Below are 23,644 nucleotides of genomic sequence, written 5' to 3' on the forward strand. Positions count from 1 at the left end.
TTCCCGACATTGCCCTTGGGAACAGATCTGGGAGGGTGGGGGGACCCCCATGAAATCACAGAGAGACCAGCAGAATGGGCGGCCCCACGGGACATTTATTTGCAGCTGGCACGCGCTGGCCGCCAGCCGGGCAGCCTGGGAGACACTGGCCACCCGCTGTGGAGCCGAAGCCCACTCCTGCACGGTGCCGTTCCCTGGAGGGGGGTGCGGGGGCTCCGGGGAGAGCCTGGAGTTGGAGGCACATGTGGCCCTGTGGCTCCCGGGCCCGGGCAGGTGCCCTGGGGCGGCCGGCGGGCACTCAGGGAGGCTGGACCATGCGCTTGTGGGTGTCGAAGACGTAGCGCTTGAAAGACAAGCTGAGAGCCACATGCTGGACGGGCTCTGGCTGCTCGGCCTCCTCCCCTCGGCCGGCGCGGCCCCGCTTCTTGAGGGCGGGTGTCAAGATCTTCTTGGACTCGGGGCTGAGGCCACCTGCGTGAGGCACAGAGGGAAAGCCTGTCACTCCGCCACCCGCCACCCCAGACGGCATGCATGCTGGCCCAGCTCCATCCTGCCCCACGACTCAGCAACGCCCCTACACCCTCTGTGGCGGAGCCAGGACCCCGGTGCCACCTTGGGCTCGCCACCCTGCCTCCCCAACCAGCATTCCAGCTCCCTCACCGCGCTGGTCCATGCCACCAGCCCGGCTGGCTTGGAGCTCAGCGTGGCTCCCACCTGGCTCTCCCGGTCCCCTGCCCGCCCACCCACCCAGCACTCAGGCCCCTGTGGGCTGCCCCGCACTCGGTGCTCTAAGCGGCCCCGCTGTTCCCGGCGCATTCATGCTAAGTCTCTACCCCGAGACTTGGCATTTGAGGCCCCCCGGGCTCGGCACTCTCCAGCTGCCCCTGGAGATGCCCTCCCTGCCCTGCTGTGTGCCCGGGCGGTGACCTCTGCAGACGGCATCACGGTTCTGCCAAAGGACCTCAGTGGATGGGAGGGCGGAGGGAGGGAGAAGTGGGGTGACGGTCCCACTCTCTTTGGCCAGAGCTCCTGCTGGGGTCCTCCTCCCCGGGCGCTAGCAGACACTGTCCCCGAACCCCAGGCGGGGGTGGAGCGGCCCCACGGCGCACTGGCCCCTTTAAGCACCCACGCCTCGGTACAGACCCTCTGTCCACCCCCTCCAACCCAACGACTGAGCGGAAATCTGCTTCCTGCTGACACTCTAACGCCCACCCGCCCCATCGTCCACTGCTTCCGTGCTTTCCCGGCAGCCTTGAGGAGGAACCCACGACCGTTCCCGGGCTCCCCTCTGCCTATGCTATTCCTTCTGCCTGGGACACCCTTCCCCTCCTCCAACACCAGGCTGCTGTGCCCCTTTCTCTGGGGCTTGTCTTTACGAGGCGTCTGCTTGGGGGCAGCACGAGGCAGTCTCTCCGTGGGCCGCCGGCCAGGGTGAGACGACTTGGCTACCCCGAGCATTATGGGCCGAGGCTCTGGCCAGGCCCCAGACCAGCTTTGCACCAGCGGACACCCCAGAACAAGCCACTCCCCCTCTGTGGGTCCCACAGCCCTGCTGGGAGCAAGCTGGCAGGGCCGAGGTAAGGGTGAGCCTGGACGGCGCAGGAAGGTGTGCAGACTCCACACCCTAGTGAGGGGCACCAGCCCACACCCGCTCGCCAAACGAGGGTCCTGGCAGGCCGCTGTGTCCCCAGAGAGGGCACTCGCTCCTAATCCACACACAGAGGCTCCACTGGCCAGCAGACCTAACGGCTGGGTGTCTGGAGCCGGTGGGAAGTCGGGATGGGCACGAGGTGGTGGATCCCCACCCCCTGCACACCCGGCGCACCCACTATGCCTCTGCCGTCATGTGAGGGGTGTCCTCCCTGGCCCAGTCCTGCCTGGGCGCTGGCTTGCTCCCAAGAAGAGGAGCCAGCGGAAGCTCACGTCGCACTTCAGTGCAGGGAGGACCCTGGCCGTCCCGTCCCCCGGGCCCTCCACGCACTTGCGGAGAATGGAGCCCTGAGGAGGGCAGTGCCTCCTGTGAGGCCCCACACCCCGTTGGGAAGAGCCTGGATTTGAACTCTGGTCCACAGCTGGTGGCCAACGGGGGCTTCTGCCACCCGGCCCCCAACTTGGGGCGTCCACCCGGAGCAGGCTCTGGACAATGGCTCTGCAGAGGAAGCGAGCCTGGGAGAGCACTGGGTATTGGCCCTGCAGCTCCTGGGCGTTTAGAAAGGTGACCAGGAGGCTGGTTCAAGGGACAACCGTAGAGTCAGCAGGGACGGCCCTGCTCGCTGCACGAGGGACTCGGTCTCCCTCTCCAGCGCCCACCTCAAAGCCTGCTTTCCCTGGGGAGGCGGGGCTCTCGGCTGATGGGGCTCCAGGATGCTGGGGCCAAGGGGAGCCTCCCTCCTGCTGGGCAGCCTGGTGTCAGATCGAAGGCCCCACGCCCGCCGCTGGGGTCGGGTGTGGGGCGTGAGAAAGGCCCCGGGGCAGCCCTCAGGCAAGTGCCAGTCCTGCAGGTATGTCTCTGACTCCCCGGCCTTCCTTCTGCAAGAAGGCGGCTGGCACCAGACCCTGACAAATGGCACGGGCAGCCCGTCTCCCTCTGGTGCCAGGAGGTCTGATGGCTGAAGAGGCGCGGGGCTCCCCGGCGTCTGCGCCGGGCTGGGGAGACAGGCGGGGCCCAATCGGCGGTCCATCTCGCCCGCGACGGCTCTCGTTACACTGAGCGCATACCTCGCGCTGCCCAGAGCAGGCAGGGCTGGAAAATCTATCTGGCGCTGGCGAAGACGAGGCCATTTAATTGCTTTTCTGAGATGGCCAGCCTTGTTTCCCTCTGCTCCGTCATGGGGTGGCCTGAACGCCGACCAGCCGAGACCGTGTGCTGGGGCAGCCAGGCTGTGGGGATGCGGGGCAGTGCCGCTGGGAACCACCTTGCTTTGTGGTGGCCTCTCCCCTCAGCCAAGGGGCAAGTGGTGTGAAGTGAGGGCAGGTCACGGTGTCGGGTGGTCATTGCCTGAAAACCTTCACGGAACTCCAGGCCCGGGAGACGATGGCGGGGCTGCCCGCGGGAGTCTGGCCCGAGAAGGGGCAGGCAGTAAACAAGGCAGCAAGGTAGGCAGACAGCAACCAGGGCCACCAGGGCCACCAGGGAAATAACGCCGAGGGCTAGCTTCTCCAGGAAGAACCGGGGCGGGACCGGGGGGACCTAGGGCTGCAGATCAGGGGCCGGCCACAGGGAGATGCCGGGTGAGGGTCTGCAGGCAGAGAGCCGGAGCGCCGAGTCCTGGGTGGGGTGGGCACGGTGCTCGAGGACAGAGAGCACGTGTGGCCACGTGCTGGTGGGGCTGCGGGGCCGGGGCTCGGGGGTAACCGTGTCCCCGAGGCGCCCCGTGTGCTGGGCCCGTGGGAGCCCAGACAGGGAGGGTCTCAGGCCCTTGCTCGCCCCCAGGGAGGCCACGGATTCTGCCGCCGCTGTTGCATCAAGCATCCCTGCTCTGCATCCCTGCCGCCCGGCCCCGCACAGGAGGCCTCCGTGGCGCTGCCCTGGGGGACCACTGTGCTGGTCTCCTCCCTAGTCCCACCCCCAGGGGCAGAGGGCCCGCGCTGAGGCCCGCGCGGCTGTCCCGGCTTGGTTCCACCCACGGGACAGAGTCTCTCCTCTTACTTGGCATCCAAGGTCCCGAGTGTCACCCAGCGGGTGCCTCCCTGTAGGCTCTGCCACATTGCGGGCTCCCTGCTCCAGCCAGCAGACATAAAGCAGAGCCTCTGAACCTGCTCCGTTTACCTGGAACACCCTCCCCGGCCCTCTCTGTCTGGCCAACTCCTATTCAGCCACTGCCCCACGGGAAGGCTTCCCCGCCCCTGCCCTGGCTGGCGGGATCACTCCTGGAGCCCCATTTAGCAGGAGTTTTGCTTTGTGTCTGCTCCCCAGCGGCCTGTGTCGGAGTTAGGGCCCGGGGAACAGGGCCTGGCCTGCGGGTACAGGGAGGATTTGCTGGACGAAGACACAGAGAATGAGTGGGGTCTCGCGTGGGTGTGCAGGGCAAGGAAGGGAAACCCACCAGCAGAGCTGTGCCTCCAGGACCAGGAAAACTCGTCTGCACGCCAGCGGCCCAGGGAGAAGCTGGGCCTAGAGAGCAGGCCCCCTGCCCCATGTGACCTGGAGCCTGGTGGGGTGGGCATGAGGGTAGAGTTGCTGCAGGTTTCAAGTTCACGCTGTCCCCGTGATCCCACGGGGCTCACAGGCGTCCCTGCTTTTTCTCCCTAACCCTCAGGAGTCTTGGAGCCCAGCGGCCCTGCTCCACCCCCCGACCAGCCCAGACCCCGGGATGTGGTGGGGAGGGCTGGCGTGACCCTGGGGGTGAGGCTGCTACCCGTGGCTTCCCTTGGGGACACTCTCCCAGGGCCGGGCTGGCCTTTCTCACCGAGCGCCAGCTCCACACAAAGGCACAATGGGCTGGAGGCTGCTGGGCCCTGGCTCGGGCTCGGGTAATCAGGGAAGAATGCAGGCAGCGCGCTGTTTCCCAAGCCCTGGCCTTGGGTGCCGCCCTGACACCGCCATCAAAGCCGGCAAATTGCCTCCAACTGCTGGCGTCGCTTTCATGTTGGGGGCCCGACTGGAAGAGCGGTCTCCACGCTGGTGGGCGGCTTGCACCCTCCAGGGGGAACTGAGCCCTGCAGGCAGCTTGGGGTCACTGGCCCCGTTGGTGGCTCCTCAGAGCTGTGCCAGCTCCAGCCATTCCAGCACACCCCCTCCCGCAGCAAGCAGCTTTGGAGAGAGCAGAAATGCAGGGCGGGGAGGGAGCCGGGGCACAGGGGGGCCCTCTGGGGGGTCAGCATCCTGGGGATGACGGGTGGCTGAGGAGCACAGAGGGGCACAGCCAGCAGCTGGGCTGGGGGCTGGATGGTCATGAAGGGCCTTGGATTCAGCCAGAGCCGAATCTGGACTGGATGCCCGCCCTGGGGGCAGTGTGGCTGAGGTTCCTCAAACTGGGCCTGGGCTGAGCTTGGCTCTGATGGAGCTGGCAGGGCGGAGAGGCCCAAGGAGGACAGGCAGCCTGGTTTTCAGCGAAACGCCCAGAGGCGAGTGCGGTGCAGGGCAGGCCTAGCGGGTTAGGGAGAGCCGGGCCGGTGACCAGAGTGGGCGCGAGGACTGGCCGCTCGGGCAGAGAAGGACTGGCCTCTCGGGCAGCGAAGGACTGGCCGCTCAGGCAGCTGGGGCACCAGTCGGCTCCCTTCCTGCTGAACCCCTGAACTTTGGGGTCTTTTGGGGTGACGGAAGCTTTGGAACCCCTGCCATGGCTTTGCAGGCCTGGTTTTTCATGCTCATCCTCAGAAGCCTGGAGCGTGGCGGGCTGGGTGGGGGGACAGCTGCCTGATTTTCCCTCCTTTCTCTTCCTGCTATGGATCCCATATGTAAACAAAGATGCAGTTTGCTTTAAAAAGATAAGGTGATTAAGTTTTTATCAGACGTGTGCTCCACTGTCCCCGCAACAAAGGGAATTAGGAGAGGCGGGCGACAGACAGGCCCTTCCTTGGAGCTGGCCCCGTCTGAGGCCTTCGGCGCACACTCCACGGGCTCCATGCGGCCCCTTTGATGGGCGGAGACGAGGCGGTGGGCGCCCGCACCCCCATTTTGATGTCTTAATGTTGCCTAATTCCTCCTTTAATTTATATTAAGCTTCTTAGCAGCAATGATGAATTCTTCAAAAACAAAAAAGGGCCCTTTGCAGAAATCTTCCCCACACCATGTAAATTGAAATAATAAGGCAGCCAAGGCTTTGGAGACGGGGCGTGCGGGGAGGAAAAGCAGGGCGTCGTGTGGAAGAAGGATTTTGTTTTAAGGCAAGAAACAAAACGATTCTGAAATAGGAAATGACTTGGTCTTGAGAATCAGACAGAGGCTCACCTACAGGGTGATGGCCGGGCACAGGAACGTCCATTGTCACTTGGAAGGGGTACAGCTGGTGCGGGGCTGCTGGGGGTTGTGACGAGCCCCACACCATCCAGCGCTGGCTCCCGCTGCCCCTCGGCCCAGGGCAAGTGTGACACCCACTTGGGCTGGGGCCATACCCCCTCAGGTGGCTGGGGGTGGGGGCACAGGGGCGGGTGCTCGGGGCAGCCAGAGCTCACCACCTCTCACCCAGGGCTGTTCCCGGGGTGCGGCATCCCCCAGGACCCTTGCCTCGGCACCCCACAGGTCCCGCAGGAGCAGGCCCTGGACTGGCCTCCTGGCAGGAGCCTCCAGGCCCTCTTGCCAGCTCTCTCTTCTGATCTGCCCTTGGGTTGGCTGCCAGAGATCCTTCCAGAACAAAGACCTGATCATCCTGCTCGGCTCAGAAACCTCCAGCCGTTCCTCAGGCAGGTGTCCAAATTCCTCTAACCAGGCCCTCGCCAAGTGCCTCCGGCACACCCCGTGCTTCCTCACTCAGCCACTCGCCCCTGCACAGGTCCCCGCCCCCAAACCCCGCCCTGGCTCTGCACCGGTGCCCCCTCAGCCTGAGGTGTCCATGATGCCTGTCCACCTGGCAAATCCCACCCCTGCTTGCGTCTCAGCAGAGCTTAGCGTCTGGCTCTGGCTCCTCTGAAGCCTTCCAGGCCTCCCTCCTCCAGGACCACTGAGGCCCTCTACACTGTCCCACGTCCAGAACTTGTGTCCCCAGGAGACGGGGTGCAGCCTGCAGCCATGCCAGCGTTTCCGGGAAGGGGGACCCTGGCCACCTGGCACACCTGCCCCGTCTCATATGCCCCACGCCCCGGGAATCAGAGCCGCCCACCTGTCCGCCTGGCTCCCGTCACCCCCCCACAGCTGACAGCCGAGCAGGCAGTGGGGGAGGCAGAACGCGCTGGCCCCTTCGGCACGTGGGGACCTGGACGCTGGACAGGTGTGAGCAGACGGCCCCGGGGGTGGTGACTGCCCAGAGGGGATGGGCTAAGTGCCCAGGAGTGAGGGCTGGCCGGGCGGGGTGGGACCCTGCTGACCGCGACCCGAGGCCAGCGCTGCCCTGCCTGAGTGGCAGGGCTCGGGGGAGCCTTTCCGCTGGCCCTCGGGCTGAAGTCTGACCAAGTCTCCAGGCGGGGATGGCGGCCTGGAGCATGGGGCCTGGGCCCGGCCAGGTCACCCCTGCCACCACCGTCACCGCGACCGCTTAGCTAGCACTCTCCTCGACACGCCGCCTATCCAGGAGCGTTCAGCATCTCCTGCAAGCCTCCAGATGTCCTTTCCAGGCACGGGAGGTGACTGTCCAGGTCACATAGCTAGTCAGGCCCATGGCCTTACAAAGCCATGCCCCCTGCCGCCTGCCTCAGGCCCAGCACCCTGCTGCTTCTCGCTGGGTACACAGCTGAAGGGCTGGGCGGGGCGCAGGGGTGGGGAGGAGAGGGCGCAAGGCAAGGGCACGACCGGGGGCGCCCTGCCCGGGCAGCGTGGGCTGGCCCCATGGGGACTGACTCCAGGTACTTCCAGGGACGAGGCCTCAGTGCCTCCGTGCTCTGGGTCTCAGCGGGACTGCTGGGCCTCGCCCACTGCCCCCAGATGCTGAAGGTGCACTCCACGGCGGGCAGGGGGCAGGTGGGCCTGAGGGCAGAGACCATCTTCCGTGAGGCACGCCTGGCGCAGATGGCCCGAGGATGGGCACAGCCAGCCCTCCACGGCCACGGGGACCGCGACACGGCCCCGGCTAACGTCCACGGGGCCCCAGCTCCGTGCAGGCACTGCTCCCCGTGCCTCAGGGCCCTCGACCTCACACCATGTCTGGGGGGACTCTGCACACAAGGAAGCCAGCACGAGGTCGTCAGCAGTGAGAGTGAGGTCACAGCCAAGACGCAGTGGGCTGAGCTCCAGTGCCCTCCACCCGGGCCTGGGCCTGGCCCTGGCCCGTGACCTCACCCCTAACCGACCACGGCTCTCCGAGGGCAGACCCTGGATCCCAGAGCCCGGCCCAGGAAGGAGGAGAGAAGCGCTTTGCGTGCCTCGCCTCACACAAGGAAGGCACACTGTCTGTGCCACCATCCAGAGGCGGAAGCTGAGGCCCAGGGCTGTGAAGGACTCACCCAAGGCCACGCAGCCAGCGGCAGAGAAGTGACTTAAGCCCTCAGTATTACCTGGAGCCCCAGCCCTCCTCCAGGTGGTGGGAGGACGGGGCCGCCTCTCCTCAATGACGGCACCACAGAGGGTCACCTCTCTGCTGGTCCTGACGGCGCGCTGACCCTGCCGGGGATGCATGCGCGCGCACACGCACACACACACGCACACACACACACGTCTCTGGAACAGGAGCGCCCCCGCAGGGCAGGGGCCATCCTTCCGGAGGTCCTATTCAGCTCCTGGTAGCCGCTGCATCAGCTCAGTGAGCAGGCCGTGGTGAGAGCTGGCCGGGCGGGGATGCAGCTCCGAGCCCACAGCCCGGTGTGCACGTGGTGGCCTTACCGGCCGGCTCTCAGCAGAGGCGTCCTCCTGGCTCGGGATGAGGGATTCCAGGCTAAGGTACGTGAGGGCCCTGCCTTCAGGAGCCCACGCTGCTCCTGGACGCCCGACCTGCCTCCACGGACTGCAAGGACTCGCCCCTCCTGCCGGGGCCTCCTCCATGGACAGCCCCTGGAGGCTGGCGAGGGAGGGCACGGGTCCTGGTGGCCCCAAGGACACTGTCCCCACAGTGAGGAAGCTGAATTTTAACACTGCAAACACTCGCTAAATGCGTACCCTCTTTAACAGCAGTTAATCTTCAATTAAAATACCGAGGGCAGAAACCAAGATAACTGGTTTAAAATGTAGAGCTTATTGACAATAAAAGTCTTCCTCATATTGCTTTTCTTTAAAAAAAATTCCACATATTAAAAATGTCCTTTTTATGACTCGGGAAAAAAGCCCTCACCCAGAATCACGGAGGGGCACAAAGGTCCGGGGAGCAGTCGCCTCCCAGGGCCCGTGTGCGGCAGCCTGATTACATATCAGCCCCGTTTCCAGTGCGATGGGAGCGGCGGCGCCAGTGCTGGCGGTCCTCTCCGGTGACAGGGAAGGGCGGGGGGCGAGCCTCTGGTCCCCATCCACACTCTTGCTTTGACAGCCGCAGGCTCTGGCAGTTTACTGCTCCCTGACCTGCAGGCTGCAGCCGGGGCGAGTGCGGCTGCCCACCCTGCACGGGCACACGGGACCGTGTGCGCAGGCGCAGCCCCTCACAGGCAGAGCCGGGCTTGCCAGCCCCTGGCGGGCTCAGGGGAGGCTGGTGTGAGGGCTGACTCCCCGCTGACCCACGAACACCAGCATGCCGCCGAGACTGGCTCGACGCCGCTGCATCCCTAGTCATCCGATCGACAGCTGTGTGCCGTGTGTCCACCAGGTACCAGCGGGGGAGCCCTGCGCCAGCTCCCTCCGTGGCAGCCCTCACGCCCACGTGGCCACGCGGGTCCCCAGCCCGCAGTGCAGGCAGGGCCAGGCACAGGGCAGGTGCTGCAGGTGGCATCACCGCCCGATTCTCACTGCATTCTGCTCCTTCCCCCCCGCACTGTGCACTGTCCCTGTCCCGGGTCTCCCTGAAGGCACGATGCGGACGGAGCACCCGCCTGGCTCGGCACTGTCCGCCGCAACTGCTGATGGGCTGGCGTGGACCCTCACCCACTGGCACGTGTCCCCCTCCTTCCAAAACGCCATCCTAGGCTCTGCCCTGGGCGGCATTTAGTCTGTCTGTCTGTGGCTCAGCTCTCTCGTTGCGGCTGGGGGTCAGGGGGGATGTTTCATGTGGGAGCCTGTCCCCGAGTCTGAGGAGGGCCCAGCCTCAGCTCAGAGCAGCTCCAACCAGGCGTCTCTCTGCCCTCAGGGGCCTGGGCCCAGGGTGGGGAGGACAGCGCCAGTGGGCCTGAGCTGGTGTCCGTGGGTGTCTCGGCGCCAGTATGACACACGCGGATCACAGCACGTGTACCCAAGGATGGCTGGCCCTGCACCACCGCCAGCCAGGGGCGGGTCGCCAGCTCCACTGGGCACCTGGGGACGGTCCCCAGATCCCAGAGTCCGTGCTGGGAAGTGGGCCGCACGAGCAGGGAGCAGCCCCTCCCTGCAAGAGGCGGCGAGCGGTCTCCTCAGGGAGCCTGGAGCGGAGGGGCTCCGTGGACGCGCCCTGCCCCCCCAGACCTGGAAACAAGGCTTCCTCCTCTCTGCTTTTTCCAGTAAAGCTCGAGGGGTCTTAAATGCCAGGGGCCCACGCTGCCCGTACCAGGGGGTGAGCGCCACGCGCTGCTCTGCGCACACGCACGTGCCCCCGTGTCTGGGCTGGCCTGGTCTTCGTACCTCTCTCTGCCTCTCCATCCTGGGTCAGCCCTTCCTCCTGCAGCCAGGCCCCCCAGTCACTTCTGCCCCTGGCCCTCACAAGGCAGCCCAGGAGGTCTTCTGGAGGCTCCATCGGACTCCGTCCGCCGTCCCTCGGGGGAACCCTGGCCTCTTCAGGCGGCCAGGCGCCCCGCACGCCACCCCCCCGTGTCCCCCCAGGCCCCTGCTTTGGGCCGCAGGAGCAGGGCCAACGCTCCTTCCGCCCTGGACAGCCTTCCCCAGGCCGTCTACCCCGCCCCCTTCAAGGCCGAGTTCAGTGCCGCCTCCTCTGAGAAGGCTTCCTTCCTAGCTAGGCCTGGCGGATGCGTCTCTGCGCCCACGGGCAGAGGTGTCTGGAGCCTCCTTCCTGGTACTCACACTCTCATCAGAGACAAAAAGGAGAAATGCCAGCCTGGGAGTGGGAACCAGCCGCCACGGCATTTCTGAAATACATGAGTGACTCACCCAACCTTCAGGTTCAGGACGCCGGACACGCGATTCTGCGTTACTAGCCTGTCCTGAAAAGCCAGAGGACCTACCCTCACATTCCCACCCCGCAGCAGTTGGGGTGCAGCCGTGGCAGCTCCTCTGTGGCCTGTGCCGGGCCCACTGGCTCCACTCATGTCTGCCACCCGCCCGTCCCTGGAGGCACCTGAGTTGGTGACCCAGCAGGGTAGGCATCTAAGCTTCAGCCCCTGTCCCCAGCCCCCAGGCCCAGGGCCGGGTTCAACTGCTGGCTGTGCCCACCGGACAGGGCTCAGTCCAGGCTGCAATGCCCAGAAGGGCACAGGCTCTCCCTCTTGGTCCCCCCAGGAATCAGGAGGAATAGCCAAGAGCCCGGCTGTGCCCGGACAAGCTGTGTGGATTCGCGTGAGCATTCTGCCTCTCAGCGCCTGTCTCCTCATCCAAAACACGGGGCAACAGTAGAATGCACTCTCTACAAGGTTGTCGTAACGCGCATGTGAGTTAACATGACACAGAACGCTTAGGACGGTGTCCAGCACAAAGCAAGTCTACACAGCATGAACCACTTATTATCACACCACGATCACCACCGCTGGGGTGTCCGCCGGGCGCGCATGACAGCACCAGGCCCTGCCCTAGGTGTGGGGACACAGCCGTGTACGGGTTACCTCTGCCAGGACACACACAACCGGCACGTGAAGGACAGGGAGGGGTGAGTGCAGGAGGTGCAGCACGGCGACGGGTGATGTGCTGAGTCCTGGGGCGGGGGGCATGAGAGGGGGCCTTGCTCGGGACCCACGTGGGGCAGGAGGGAGCTGGGGAGGAGCCGGGGGCTATGCAAACCCAATCCCATCTCCACGACAGGCAGTGGCCCTCAGGAGGCAGCAGGGGCCCCGTGGGACCCCGAGCCGGCCTCCTCCCGTGGACGCTGTGGGCTGGACCGGCGCCCCTCCAGCGCTAGGCTGGGGCGGCAGTGGGAAAAAAATAACAGTTATGTTTTCTCTCTCCCTCTTCCCTCGTTTTCTAGGTTCATCCTAGTGTGGCTGTGAGGGTACGGAGGGAGAGAGGGCAGGAGTTGAGAGCGGCAGGAATTTATGAGCTCAGGGAGCGGCTGCCTTTGGTGGGGTGGGGGGAGGGGGCTCCCTTTGCCAAAACAATATTTAATTTTTTTAAAGGCGGCTACAAAGCCATGATTAAGCTCAGGGCCCTAAAACAAGCCCATAAAATCGAAAAATATTTATCTGGAAGGGTGGCAAGTCCAATAAAAGTTTTATGAATGTTTTACAACTGCCCTGTCAGGAAGCCGGCCTCTCACTCACCCCCTTCTGTGAAAAAACAACACACACACAAGCACACTCACGGGCACAGACTCACACTCGCGGGCATGGGCACACACTCGTGGACACACGCTCAGACACACCTGCACAGATTACGGCCCACGCAGCTCCCGCTGGCCCGGGGCTCTCAGGTGGGCCTGGGGCTGCGGGGAGAGGACCCCGACCGGGGACCAGCCTGCACACCACAGCTTTGGCATGTGCCCTCCTCCTGTGCCGTGGGCCCCGCTGGCGGCTGCAGCGTCTGCCTTTGGCAGGCAAGGCCCCAGGTCCTCCTGTGGACTCTGTGTGGAGGGGAAGTTGTACCCCGTTTTCCCAGGAGGGTCACCTCAAGGTCCAGCAGTTTGAAGGCAGCTTGCAATGTCTCTCCTCTGGCAGCCCCAGGGGCCACCGGAAGGCCAAAGACTTCCAGGTTTGTTATTCTTCATAATCCGGGAAGTGGGTGTCGGGACCCCCAGTGTAGAGGAAAAAACTGACATGCAAGGGCCTTGCCTAAGGTGAGCCAGGCAATGGCTGCAGAGTCATCAGCGCAGCCTGGCTCTGGTGGCTTCCCCTGTCCTGAGGTCGGGGACGAAGGTCATGCTGACCTCTCCCGCTGCATCTCCCACCGGGCGCCCTGCCTATGGCTGAGCCACAGGGCGTTTGCACGCACCTGCCCCCACCCCCGGCCGCCCCAGTGACTGTGAATCACCGGCCGGTCTCACAGGATGCTGTTTCCTCACAAGTGCTCTGGGCTCCTCCAGACCGAGGAAGCTGCGCTTTCCCTATCACCTGCCTTCGTCCTCCCCAGCTCCCGGCCTGTCTGGAGGGATGGAGCCTGGAAGGGCAGGGAGCAGCGATTTCTCCTGCCCCTACGTCCCCAGTCCGAGCTGAGCCAAGGGTGCAGCACAGGGCGGGGAGTGGCGTGTGAACGAGGCGGACTCAGGGGGCTCCTCCGAGGTCCCCACTGGCCCTGGGCCTCCCATCCTGCCTCAGAGAAGTCACCCACCACCTGGGGCAAGGCCCAGCCCAGGGGCCACTTTCCAGCCATCGGCACTTGCTTTTCTGGCCGCAGAAGAGACGGGCACCTGGGCAGGGGCGGGGCGTCGCAACAAGGCACACGCAGATGCCTCCAGATGCCTGAGCATCCATCCTCACACACTCCCCTTCCTGAGGGAACGGGACAGCCTGAAGGCCTGTGACATGACCTCCTGGGGATGTGACTTCAAGTTACAGATGGGAAGTGGCTGCCAGCAGAGATCGGACCGAGCAAACCAGGGGCCCAGTTTCTGATTAAACGCTGGGGTTTTGCTTCACGCCCGCTCTGCAGGGGAGGATTCCTGCAGAGGCCTGATACTTAGGGCTGACCCTGGGCCTCCAAGAAACCAGGCCGAGGACAAGCTGCTCTGAAAGTCCAACGGCTGCATCCTTTGAGTGGCAAGAGACGGGCCATGGGGGAGGCGCGGGCTGGAGGGATGAGGGCGGAGGGGAGGCAGGCAGGGCCTCACTCCATTCCAGGACGAGACAAGCAGGCCTCCTGGTGCCCACCCGGGGAAACGCTGTGAAGCAGGGAGACGTGGAAACAACCCACCCGTGCTCACACAGGTCACAGTTGCACGGGCTGCGGGACAACACACAGCAGTCACTGAGTCAATTAGGACCCCGCCAGGGGCGCAGGTTCTGAAACGGAAGCAGCAAGGGACCTAGCACCCCTGCGTCAGTGCGAGACCAAAAACGGAGCCACTGAAACCGCAGCAACGCCACCTCTGTTAGGGACACAACCTCAGGCAGGGAGAGTACAGGGACGCACGGGGAGGGGGTGTCACCTGTGGGAGAGCGGTGGGGCTCTCGGGTCGTCTGCAGGATTCTAGTTCTTGAGAGAGAGACAGAGAGAGAGAGAGGTTTGAGCATGTGAGGGGACATTCACATCTGTTTGATCTTGCTGGTTTCAGGGGTATCTGTTCTGTTCTGTGCGGCCAAAGTTTTCCCAGGTTAAAAGCAAAATCATATACTGATTTAAAAAAAGAGAAAGAGGTACAGGGGACCCACCGTGCTGTGGGCAGTAGTCTGTCCACCGGGGAGGAGGATGAGAGCTGCCGTGTGGCCCTAGGTGCTGCCACCACACACGCTGCCCGAGACATGCCAGAGCCTCTCAGAGACTCATCGCTGGGACCCCCTGGGAAACAGCACGGTGTCTGAGAGCCGTGATGGAGAAGCAGTGGGCGCCGTGGGGACGCGGACGGGCGGACCTCAGCCGGGGTCAGGGCAGGGAAAGAGGATACTCCTCAGCCCCCGGTTCCTCGTGCTGGAACTAGGCCCCAGGCCCGCTAGGCACATGCCAATGGCCTCTTCCTGGGGGCCCTGCCCTCACCGGGGCCACGGGGAGGCCCTGGCACGGCCCATGTGGATGACAAGGGACCATGCCCAGGGTGAGGCTGGTCGGCAGATGGTTTCTGTACACTGTGCCATGTTTATGTTAATTGCAGATATTTTTAACGTATTGTGTTACTCCATCCGTCTTCGTGAACGGTCCGTCTTGTAAAATTCTTTTAATGATGTTATTTTTTCTTGCCTATCTTCATCATCTACAATTATTTATAATATCATTGTCTTTGTTTCAAATACTGGGTATAAACATTGTTGTAACAGTTCTTCGATGGGGTTCATATAATTTTTACAATTGCTTTGAAATGCTTCAATGGCCAAAGGGGAGGAGGTTGGCCATTCTTTTGGGGGAGGAAAGACACCCCAAGTGTTCCCTGCGCTTGGTGAAGGTCCCCCTCCATCAGGCTGGCTTCCAGGACAGGCAGCGGTGGGCGGCTGGCAGCCCGAGCTGGCTCTGCACTGGGTTTCAGAGCTGCTTACCCACGGACGGGGGGCGGCGGTGAAAGCCACAAAGGCCACTGTCAGGTGAGACGCCTGTGAGACAGACGGATGGTCTGTTTTCATTTTATAGGGATTTTCTGAAACCTCGACTTTCACCCCTCAACTCTCTCCAACCCACTTTTCTCCCAACTGAGCTGCTTTCCGGAATCTCCGTGGCCAGCTGGTGACAGGACCTAGCGGGAGGCCAGTGACCACCTGGGAAGGGTCCCCTCACCTCAGGGTCGCTGCCCGGACAAAGCCGGCTTCGGGCCCCCGTGGGGCTGAAGTGGGCCGGGCTGTCCTGGCAGAAGGCAGCCGTCGGAGTGAGCCAGCCCGCAGCTGGGTGGCAGCCGGCCTGGGGCCGGGGACAGAGGGGAGCCCGAGGCTCCCACCCCGCCTGCTCTCTGGAGCCCTCTGTGAACTCTCCGGGGCTCCACGGGGGGTTTGCAGCCTCCCTGACCACTGTCCGCACATGCCTCAGATCCTGGCCTCCTCTGCCCAAACCCCCTCAGTGCCCCCCCCGCCTGCAGCGAGCCCGGCCAGCCCCTCCCTGGCCTCTCACAGAGCTCCCTCGCTCCCCTCTGAGCCGCCCGCCGGCTGGGGTGCAGCCCACCTGCCTTCCTTGGACGGTGCCGGCCCTCGGATGCGGGGTATGGGCCCAACACGGGCCCTGGCCTTGGGGCTCAGGGTGACCCATCCTTTCAGGCCCGGAGAAGGCCTCCAAGCCTTGGCTCCCTCCCGTGGGCTGTCAGATGGTGGTGGCCTGGGGGGGGTCTGCCCCCGTGATACAGCTGGCCCACCGGGGGACCGAGCAGCTGAGGGTGGCTGAGGGTGGGCCTTGGGTCTGAGCTTGGGTTTAGGACCCAGCCGGGGCCTGGCACCCAGGATCTGAGTAGGGCGGGGGAGTCTCCATGCCTTTGGCCCAGAGCTGTGGACGCACCAGGCTCATTCAATGAAATCTGCGTGTCAAAAGAAAAATAAAAAGGGAAAAAGTCTCCCACAGTCCCGTCGTTAATGTTTTCACCTGGTTTCCTCCTTCTTTTCTCTGCAAAGCTTCTTTTTACGTGGTCGAGAGGACGTGGCATGTACAACTTCGTGTTCTGATTCTTTTCAAACATGACTTTGAACGTCAGCCGTGGCTGCCTTCACCTGCTCACACCCTCGTCACCCACGCGGGGAAACTGGGGCTCTTCCAGGGGACACCACCACCAGGTGCAGGGCGTGCTCCTCAACCCAAGTCCTCCTCCAGGGAAGGGCTCTGCAGACTCCTGGAAGCGCCGGGGAAACCAGACAATGGGCCGTACCTTGGTCTCAAGCCAGGGTGGACCATGGCTGCGTGGGAGATGCCCAGTCCTCAGGGGCGCGAGATGAAGTGCGGGGGCAGCTGCACCTCCACAGCCAGCGTCCGGGCGGGTCAGCACATGGAGAGCAAACGTGACAGAGTGCCGACAGGTGTGCAACCCGAGGAACATGAGTGTTCAATAAACGCTTCTTTCAACTTTTCCATACGCTTGAAGTTATTCAAAAAGTTGGGAAGAAAAACCCTCACAAAAACCCACCTTACAGTCGAGGAAACCGAGGCTCAGCCAGGATTTCAGCTCGGGTCTGGTGGACTCCAGAGCTCTTGCTCTTTGAAGGCATACTGCTTCCGACCTCCCAGGACGGGCAGGGATGCCAAGCCCGCACAAACCCCAGCCCGCCAGTATTTTCAGTAAAAGCCAGAGTGGTCCTGGCGGGGGCTGCCCCCAGGGGGTAGGGTCCCAAGCACAGGTTCTTGAGGTTGCCCAAGATCCGCTCCAAGCAGAGTCTGCAGGCGCGACTGGGTGGCTGGGGATGTGTGTGTGTAGAACACATTTTACAGGAAAAGAAAACCAGTTTCATTTTAAACCTCAGAGGGAACATGCAGCCGAAAGGCCCGCTGTCCCAAGGCCTATTATGGGAACACGACAATACCCACAACCAGGACTCTTTGCCGCCCCTCCCTTTGGCACCAAGGTGAGTTTACACTTTCCCTTCTCCCTGGGTTTCCAGAAGCCTCTCAGTGGAGCAGCGCCTGTGAGAAGCGCCCACTTCCATCTGGGGACTCCAGGGTCTGCTGGGCCAGGCATCCAGATCCTCTGAACCTCCGCGTACCCTTCAGGGAGGCGGGGCGAGGGCTGCAGCAGGAGGAAGAGGCGGCGCGTCAAGGGCCTGGACCGACGGAGGCCAGGTACGGGGCCCATGTTTGAGAACAGGGAGATGTCACGCAAAGACCCAGATTCTCAGACTCTCTTGAAAAACAGGAAGACCTGATTCTATCGTGGCTGTGCTGTGTGGAGCTGAGTGGTGGCTGACCACAGGACCTGGTGGCCTCGGCCCTCAGCCTGTGCCCGATGGGGCCTGTGCTCCCAGGACTCAGCACACACACATGGCAGGCCATCAGGGTGGCTTTGTGCACTGGCCTGATCCTCACAGTCCCTTGCAACTGGATGACTACCCCCATTTCACCAGAGGGAAATGGAGGCTCTGAATGCAGTGAGCTGCCTGCCTGAGTGGGGTCGGAACATGGGAGGCCTGTGGGGAGGCGGCCTGGCCCGCAGGGTCCTCAGCTGAGCGACCACATCCAGGGACCACTGTCCACCACCCGGACAGTGGCTGTTGCTTAAACTCCTCTTTCTTAAAAATAAACCACAGGGACTTCTCTGGTGGCACAGTGGTTAAGAATCCGCCTACCAATGCAGAGGACACAGGTTCGAGCCCTGGTCCGGGAAGATCCCACATGCCGCGGAGCAACTAAGCCCGTGCGCCACAACTACTGAGCCCGCACTCTAGAGCCCGTGCTCCCAACAAGAGAAGCCACTGCGATGAGAAGCCTGCACACCGCAACGAAGAGTAGCCCCCGCTCACTGCAACTAGAGAAAAGCCCGGGCACAGCAACGAAGACCCAACACAGCCAAATATAAATAAATAAATAAACAAACCACAGACAGCTTCCCCCGATCTTGTTTGCACGGCTGTCCACCCCGACCTGCTGCAGCCGAGCTGGAGACGGGACCAGGTGCGAAGCCTGCGGGGAGTCATAGAGGCCCAGCTCCAACTCCCATCTCCTCCAGAGCTCGCCTGGGCTGCGGCCACCTCCCGCGAGGGCCGGCCCTCGTGCTCCCGATGCTGCAAGGTGCAGGGCAAGGGCGTCTGCCCACAGCACTGCTTCGCTGGACGCTGGACGAAGCGGGCACAAGGCCAGGCCGGTGGTGGGCAGGGCTCCAGCCACGCTGCTAAGCTCGTCTACGGGTCTTGTTCCCAAGGCTGTCTCCCTCCCTAAGACATGCGACGGGGACGCAAGCGAACACCTGGTCCCGAGCCCTGGACGCCTGGCCGGCGCCAGCCCGGGGGCGCTGCGGTCTCGTGGTGTCTCTGAGCTGGGCCTGTGGAGACAGGACGGGGCTCTCCTTGTGGGTGTTGGGACCCAGGCTAGGGCTGGTGCAGGGCCAGCAGGACCCCAAGCATCCCAGACCAGAGAGCTGCCCGTCTGCTGTGCAGAGCTGCGCGTGTCCTTAGGGACAGTGTGAGAACGGGGTGGTGACACCCGGTGGGGGCATGGAGAGCTGAGGCTGTGCTACGCCCCGCGGGGAACCTCAGGACCACGCTGGCTCCCAACTCGGTGACCCAGGCCCGGCCCTCATGCCCTCCGCAGCCCCTGCTTGTGGCCCTTCCCACTGCTCTTGCTGTGCTTCCCAAACACGCCCACACACTCAGGCCTGGAGCGCGGCCTCCTCCTCGTGCTTGGCCTGAGGAGGTCCACGGATGGGGCAGGATTCTGATTGACCGTCCCCTCCCCCGGGAAGCCTTTCTGGGCTTCTGACGCACACGCCACAGACCTCACGGTCACTTGGGCACTGCAGCAGACTTCTGCCATCCCGCTTCCCCTCCAGCCTTTCTTAAACCATTCTTCAGGGGGTCGTTTAAAAATCGCGAATCAAATGAAGTCAGCCTCTTACTCAAGACCTGCCTCTGGTGGACCCCCAGGCCCTGCTCCCCGAGCGGCCCCTGCCGCGTCTCCACGCCACCCCTGCCCCCGCTCAGCTTGCTCACACCCTTCGGGGCGCTGGCCGCACAGCGCAGGCACTCTGGGTCGCTCAGAGGCACCGGCAGAGGGCCACCCGATGCCAGCGGTGCGGTGCCAGGAGAGAGGCAGGTCTGTCCGGAGGAGCCGTCCCTGTCCAGCAACATCCTCCCACCACCCTCGTCACCAGCAGTGCTGCCCGGCGGGTCCCCAACTCGTCTCGTAGGGCTTCCGGCCCCCGGGCCTTACAAACGGAGACAACCCTTTTGAAGGGAGCAGTTGTGTGAACGTGGGGCCTTCCAACCTTGAGGCCGCCCAGGACTTTCTGGGAAGGCTCCCTGGGCGTCAGGATGGGGCCGTCCCTCTAGCTCGTCTGAAGGACTTTCTGGGAAGGCTCCCTGGGCGTCAGGATGGGGCCGTCCCTCTAGCTTGTCTGACTTCGAGGCTCAGGACCCTTGTCTCAGAGCCAGCAGTGACGGCTCCATAAGACACTGCTCCCTTATTGCGGCTCAGTTTGGACTCCTGAACCCGAGGCCCAAGTGTCCTTCCCGAAATTCACGTAGGAGTCACAAGTCACTATGGCCAAACCCAGCCCAAAGGCAGGTTTTGTTGAGTTCAGACAGTTTTAGTTTTCAATCAGGAAATTTTCCACAAAAATTGAACCAGATGAAGTCTGATTCCTGGGCCTGCGTCCCATTGCGTGGGAGCAGCAAGGCCCGAGCAGTGGTCCCTGTTTACCACGCTGCCCCCACTCCCTATCGCCTGCCACCGGCCTCTGACACCCCGGCTTGGCCCTGTGGGCCTTGCCTCCGAGGTGAGAGGCCCCAGTGCACCTGGGCCTGCGGGCGGGGCAGGGGAGGACACCCAGAAGGCTCCTCAGTTGCCGTTCTGGACGGCTGTCCTGCAGAGCCAGCGGGAGTCCCGTATGCCACACTGAACGCCGCCCCGTCCACGGTCTGCGGGCCCCCAGACGCCCCCTGCTCCGGGGGCCGACAAGTGCGCGGCCCCAAAACCCTGGGCTCCCGACCCGGCTCGTCCCCAACTTGGGCCACAAGTCCTGCTGCTGCGCCACCTGGCGCTGGGCGTCCGGGTTACTGAAGATTCTTTCCCAATTAGCGCTTCAAAAAGGTTAAAAGTAATTCTTTAGGGGAGGGATGGCTGGAAAAGACAAGCAGGGTCAGTGGAGGGTGGGGAGGGCAGGAGTGGGAGTGGGTGGGATGAAGGAATCTGACCAGTTATACTTAATAAAAAGCTTAAGAGCCACAAACAGGAAGCAGACCTAGTAAAAGGCAACACTGACCTACGGCAGGAATGTGAACTCGAGTTGCCCGAAGCAGCGTCACCACGGCCCCCTGCCCCACCCCAGTACCCAGGGCCCCAAACACACCTCCGCCCACGTTCCTGCTCTGGGACACCCAGCTCTGAGTCTGCCTCGGGCTAGAGGAGGGGGAGCACGGCAAGGTCGGCATGATGCCGTCCACCCCGGGGAGGACACGGACGCCGCCCTCCATCCCTCTGTGTGGACCAGCAGGGCCCCGAGGCCTGGTGGGCGGGCGCCCGGGGTGGGCCTCTCCCCCCAGGCAGCTTGGCTCTCACCCCCCAGTGCCCAGAGGGCCCCACATGTGCAGGCTGGGGCCCTGGGGACTGAGGTCTGGACACGGGCCTGCACGTGCTCCCTGGGGTCCAGTCTGGCTGAAGTGACGAACAGGAGCGGCCAAGGGACAGCGGGGAGGACAGGATGGGAGCCTGAAGCCCGGTGTTGTGGCTGGACTCCCACGGGTACCCCTGCCTGCCCAGGGTCCCTCATCCGTGACAGGGCTCCCGCCTCGGTAGAGGCCTCAGGAAGCGGGCCTCTGCTGACCACCGCCCTCCCTCGCGAGGGGCAGAGGGGGACTCACGAGGCAGCAGCTGGGCCAGGCTCTCAGGCGAGGACCCTGCTTCCCAGCCGGCGGGCACCGCCCCACACGGAGAGTCTGCAGGAGGAGCCGTGCTCCGAGGCCCCATGCCCACCAGATGCAGCCCGCCCGCGGCTTCCCATCCCCTAGTCCCGCAGCTCCAAGCAGCACAGCCACGTGCGGGTGTGAAGGCACGCGTGTGCACCCCACGGATCCGCTACCGGAAGCACCCCTCGGGCCTGTCCTCGCCTGCCCCGGGGCCCTGCAGGCCCCCCCTCCGTCCCCAGGGCCTCCGCGTCTCCCTCTCTGCGGGGCTCCCCCCTCCCTGTGGCCAGGCCCTACTCAGCTGCCCCTCTTCCCGGGATCCCCCGGCGGCCCACGGCCCTCTCCTCGGGCTCGGCTCACGGTCCACACCTCCTGCACGGGTTCGCTCTGCCCCTCCCCGAGCACGGCCACCGCACCTGGCCAGCGGGACCTCAGGAAGCTGGGCTGCGAGGAGGGACGGGGTGGAGCTGAGGACACCTGGGCGCTCCGTCCCAGCAGCGGACGCGCACTTCGACCCCGGCGTAGACAAGTCCCAGCTCAAACCGAGTGGGCGGCAGGAAAGGAGGTGGCAATGCACGTCCTGGGAAACCCTCTGGCTCGGGGGCCGCGTGCCAGCCCTGGTGGTCTCCCTCACCAACCGTGCCCCTCGGAACCGCCTGTTAGAGCAGCACCGTCCCGTCCATGCACAGGCCACGGGATGGTGCAGTGGGCGGTCGGACCAGATGCTGGGTCCACACCAGGCTCCTCCAGGACACACACTGGCTTTCCAGCCACAGGTGGCGGGACCAGAAGCCACGATGCCATGTGGGCTGAGCCCGTGACGCTGGCGTGGGCGGGGCCTAGACCCTGAGCCGAGGGCCAGTGTTTGGGTGCCGTCTCCACCTTCCCTGCGCGGCTCCCGTGAGCAGAAAAAAATGACGACACTCACCAGGGATGTGGACCTTGAACTTGCCGCTCTGGCCAAAGGCGCTGGCAATGACCCCCAGCTCCCCAGTGGACAGGTGCACCTTGAGCCCCACGAAGAGCTGGATGTTGGTCTCCTTTTTGAACAGGGAGCGGCCGATCACACTGTAGTCGTCCATCACCTGTGCCCACACCCAGCCCCGGAGAGAGCATTAGTGCCTGGGAAAGGTTGGGCTGCCACACTGCCCAGGTGGTCCGCCCATGTCATGGGTGATGCCCAGGCCCTCTCGCCACTGCCCCCGCCACGGACACCTGCTGAGCCTGGGCTGCACCAGGCCAGCTGTGGGCACTTGGTTGGCTGGAGACGCTCAGCTCGTCCACGTGGCGCTTTCCCACCTGACAGATGGGAGGAGGAGGCACTGCCCGTCCACGGCCACAGAGCCCATGGGCAGAGGTGACGAGAGTCCGCAGCTGCCCGCCTCTGCATGGCTGCCCGCCCACCTGTCCCCAAGCGGGCAGCGCTCCTCAGGAAAGCCTTCACGGCACTGCAGGCTGAGGGGATGGCGCCCACTCCCGAGCCTGCCCCACCCTCTCTCCAGCATCCCCCGCACCGAGGAGGCTCTGAGAACCCGGCCTCTGCCGTCCCGCTTGCCACACGCACGTCTGTCACAGCCTAGGGCCCCTCCCTGGCCTGGCCCATGTCCACCCCACAGACCGCGGCCCCACCTCCGCAGTGCCCCCACGGCTCTCCCTGCTAGAGCCCCGTTTCCCCTGCCTCGCGGCTGTCCGTGTGGAGGCCCAGGCTGAGCAGAGGCACACGTGAGTGCGAGGAAGTTGGCCTGGGGCAACCCTGGCTTCGCCACAAGCTGTGTTCCTCTGGAACCTTCTCCCAAGGGCTTGAGCTTGGGGTGGGCGATGTGTGAGTCCCGCCAGCCCTGGCCTCCGGCAGCTCAGGTGCAGGCCTCCCTGGACCTGCCTGGCTCCTTTCCAGGGCCTGTGCCAGGAAGGTGCCAGGCCTCTGTGCAGAGAGAAGGGAAGGGGGCGTGTGTGCACACGCATGTGTAAAGACCAGCTCTACCAGGCCTCAGTATGCCAGGTCCCACTGGGGGCCACGGGAGAGACTGGGGAGGCTTCCTCCTGCCCTCCCGGCCCTGTGCGTCGGCCTGGGGCAGCTGCATGGAGTCTGACCAGGTACCAGCTCGGGAGGCCGCGTGGAGGCCGGACGGGCTGCCAGTGGTGGGACCTGCTCCTGGGGCCCCCCGGGGGCCAGGCTCAGAAACATCTTGCTTCTGCCCAAGATGCCACGAAATGGATGGATTGTTTTGAAAAGCAGAAACTGTCCTGTTTACCCTAAAAACCTTTTGGAAAAACATATCCTATTCTGTTTGATTCATAGCGCTAGATGAAAGGTACGTGCATTCCTCCTCTCCCCAGTGATGGATGAATCGGATACAGGCAATGATAAGAATCATCATTCCCACTTGCACAGCCCTTTGTAATTCAGTCTCGTCCCCACATGAGACCTCCTCCTTGTCCTCCAGACTCACAGGGCTCCCCTCGGGGGCCGGACCTGGCTCGGCCCTCCGCACCGCACGGTCTGTGGGTGTCCCCGCTGCCACTGCAGGGCATCCCGCAAGGCTGCAGGGTGAACGGAATGGAGGCAGCTCCTTCGACCTCAGCACAGGGGAGTCGAGGTGAGCAGACGTCACCAGCCCCAAATGGTGAAGGGTGGCCCCATCGCTTTCACAGGACCCCCATCTGTACCCCCCGCTAGGACGGCCTGCATGTGGAACTCTGTCCCAGCCTCGCCAGGAGCCCAGCCTGGTCCAGC

The 23,644-nt window shown here is 64.0% G+C and overlaps 1 protein-coding gene across 3 annotated transcripts in view; it reads right to left on the reverse strand.

Moving 5' to 3' along the window:
* The window catches only part of EEFSEC (eukaryotic elongation factor, selenocysteine-tRNA specific), a 168,842-nt gene that overhangs the window by 18,418 nt on the left and 126,780 nt on the right, over positions 1 to 23,644 (reverse strand). For 2 of the 3 annotated variants that reach the window (XM_060110643.1, XM_060110640.1), the window contains exon 6: positions 21,839 to 21,995. In XM_060110643.1, coding sequence (XP_059966626.1) covers positions 21,839 to 21,995 — 157 coding nt within the window. Of the gene's footprint in view, positions 1 to 75; positions 472 to 21,838; positions 21,996 to 23,644 lie in introns of those variants that run through there. The other variant, XM_060110642.1, reaches the window with a different exon arrangement.

This window comes from Mesoplodon densirostris, chromosome 10, assembly GCF_025265405.1.
Source record: "Mesoplodon densirostris isolate mMesDen1 chromosome 10, mMesDen1 primary haplotype, whole genome shotgun sequence".
Lineage (NCBI taxonomy): Eukaryota > Metazoa > Chordata > Mammalia > Artiodactyla > Ziphiidae > Mesoplodon > Mesoplodon densirostris.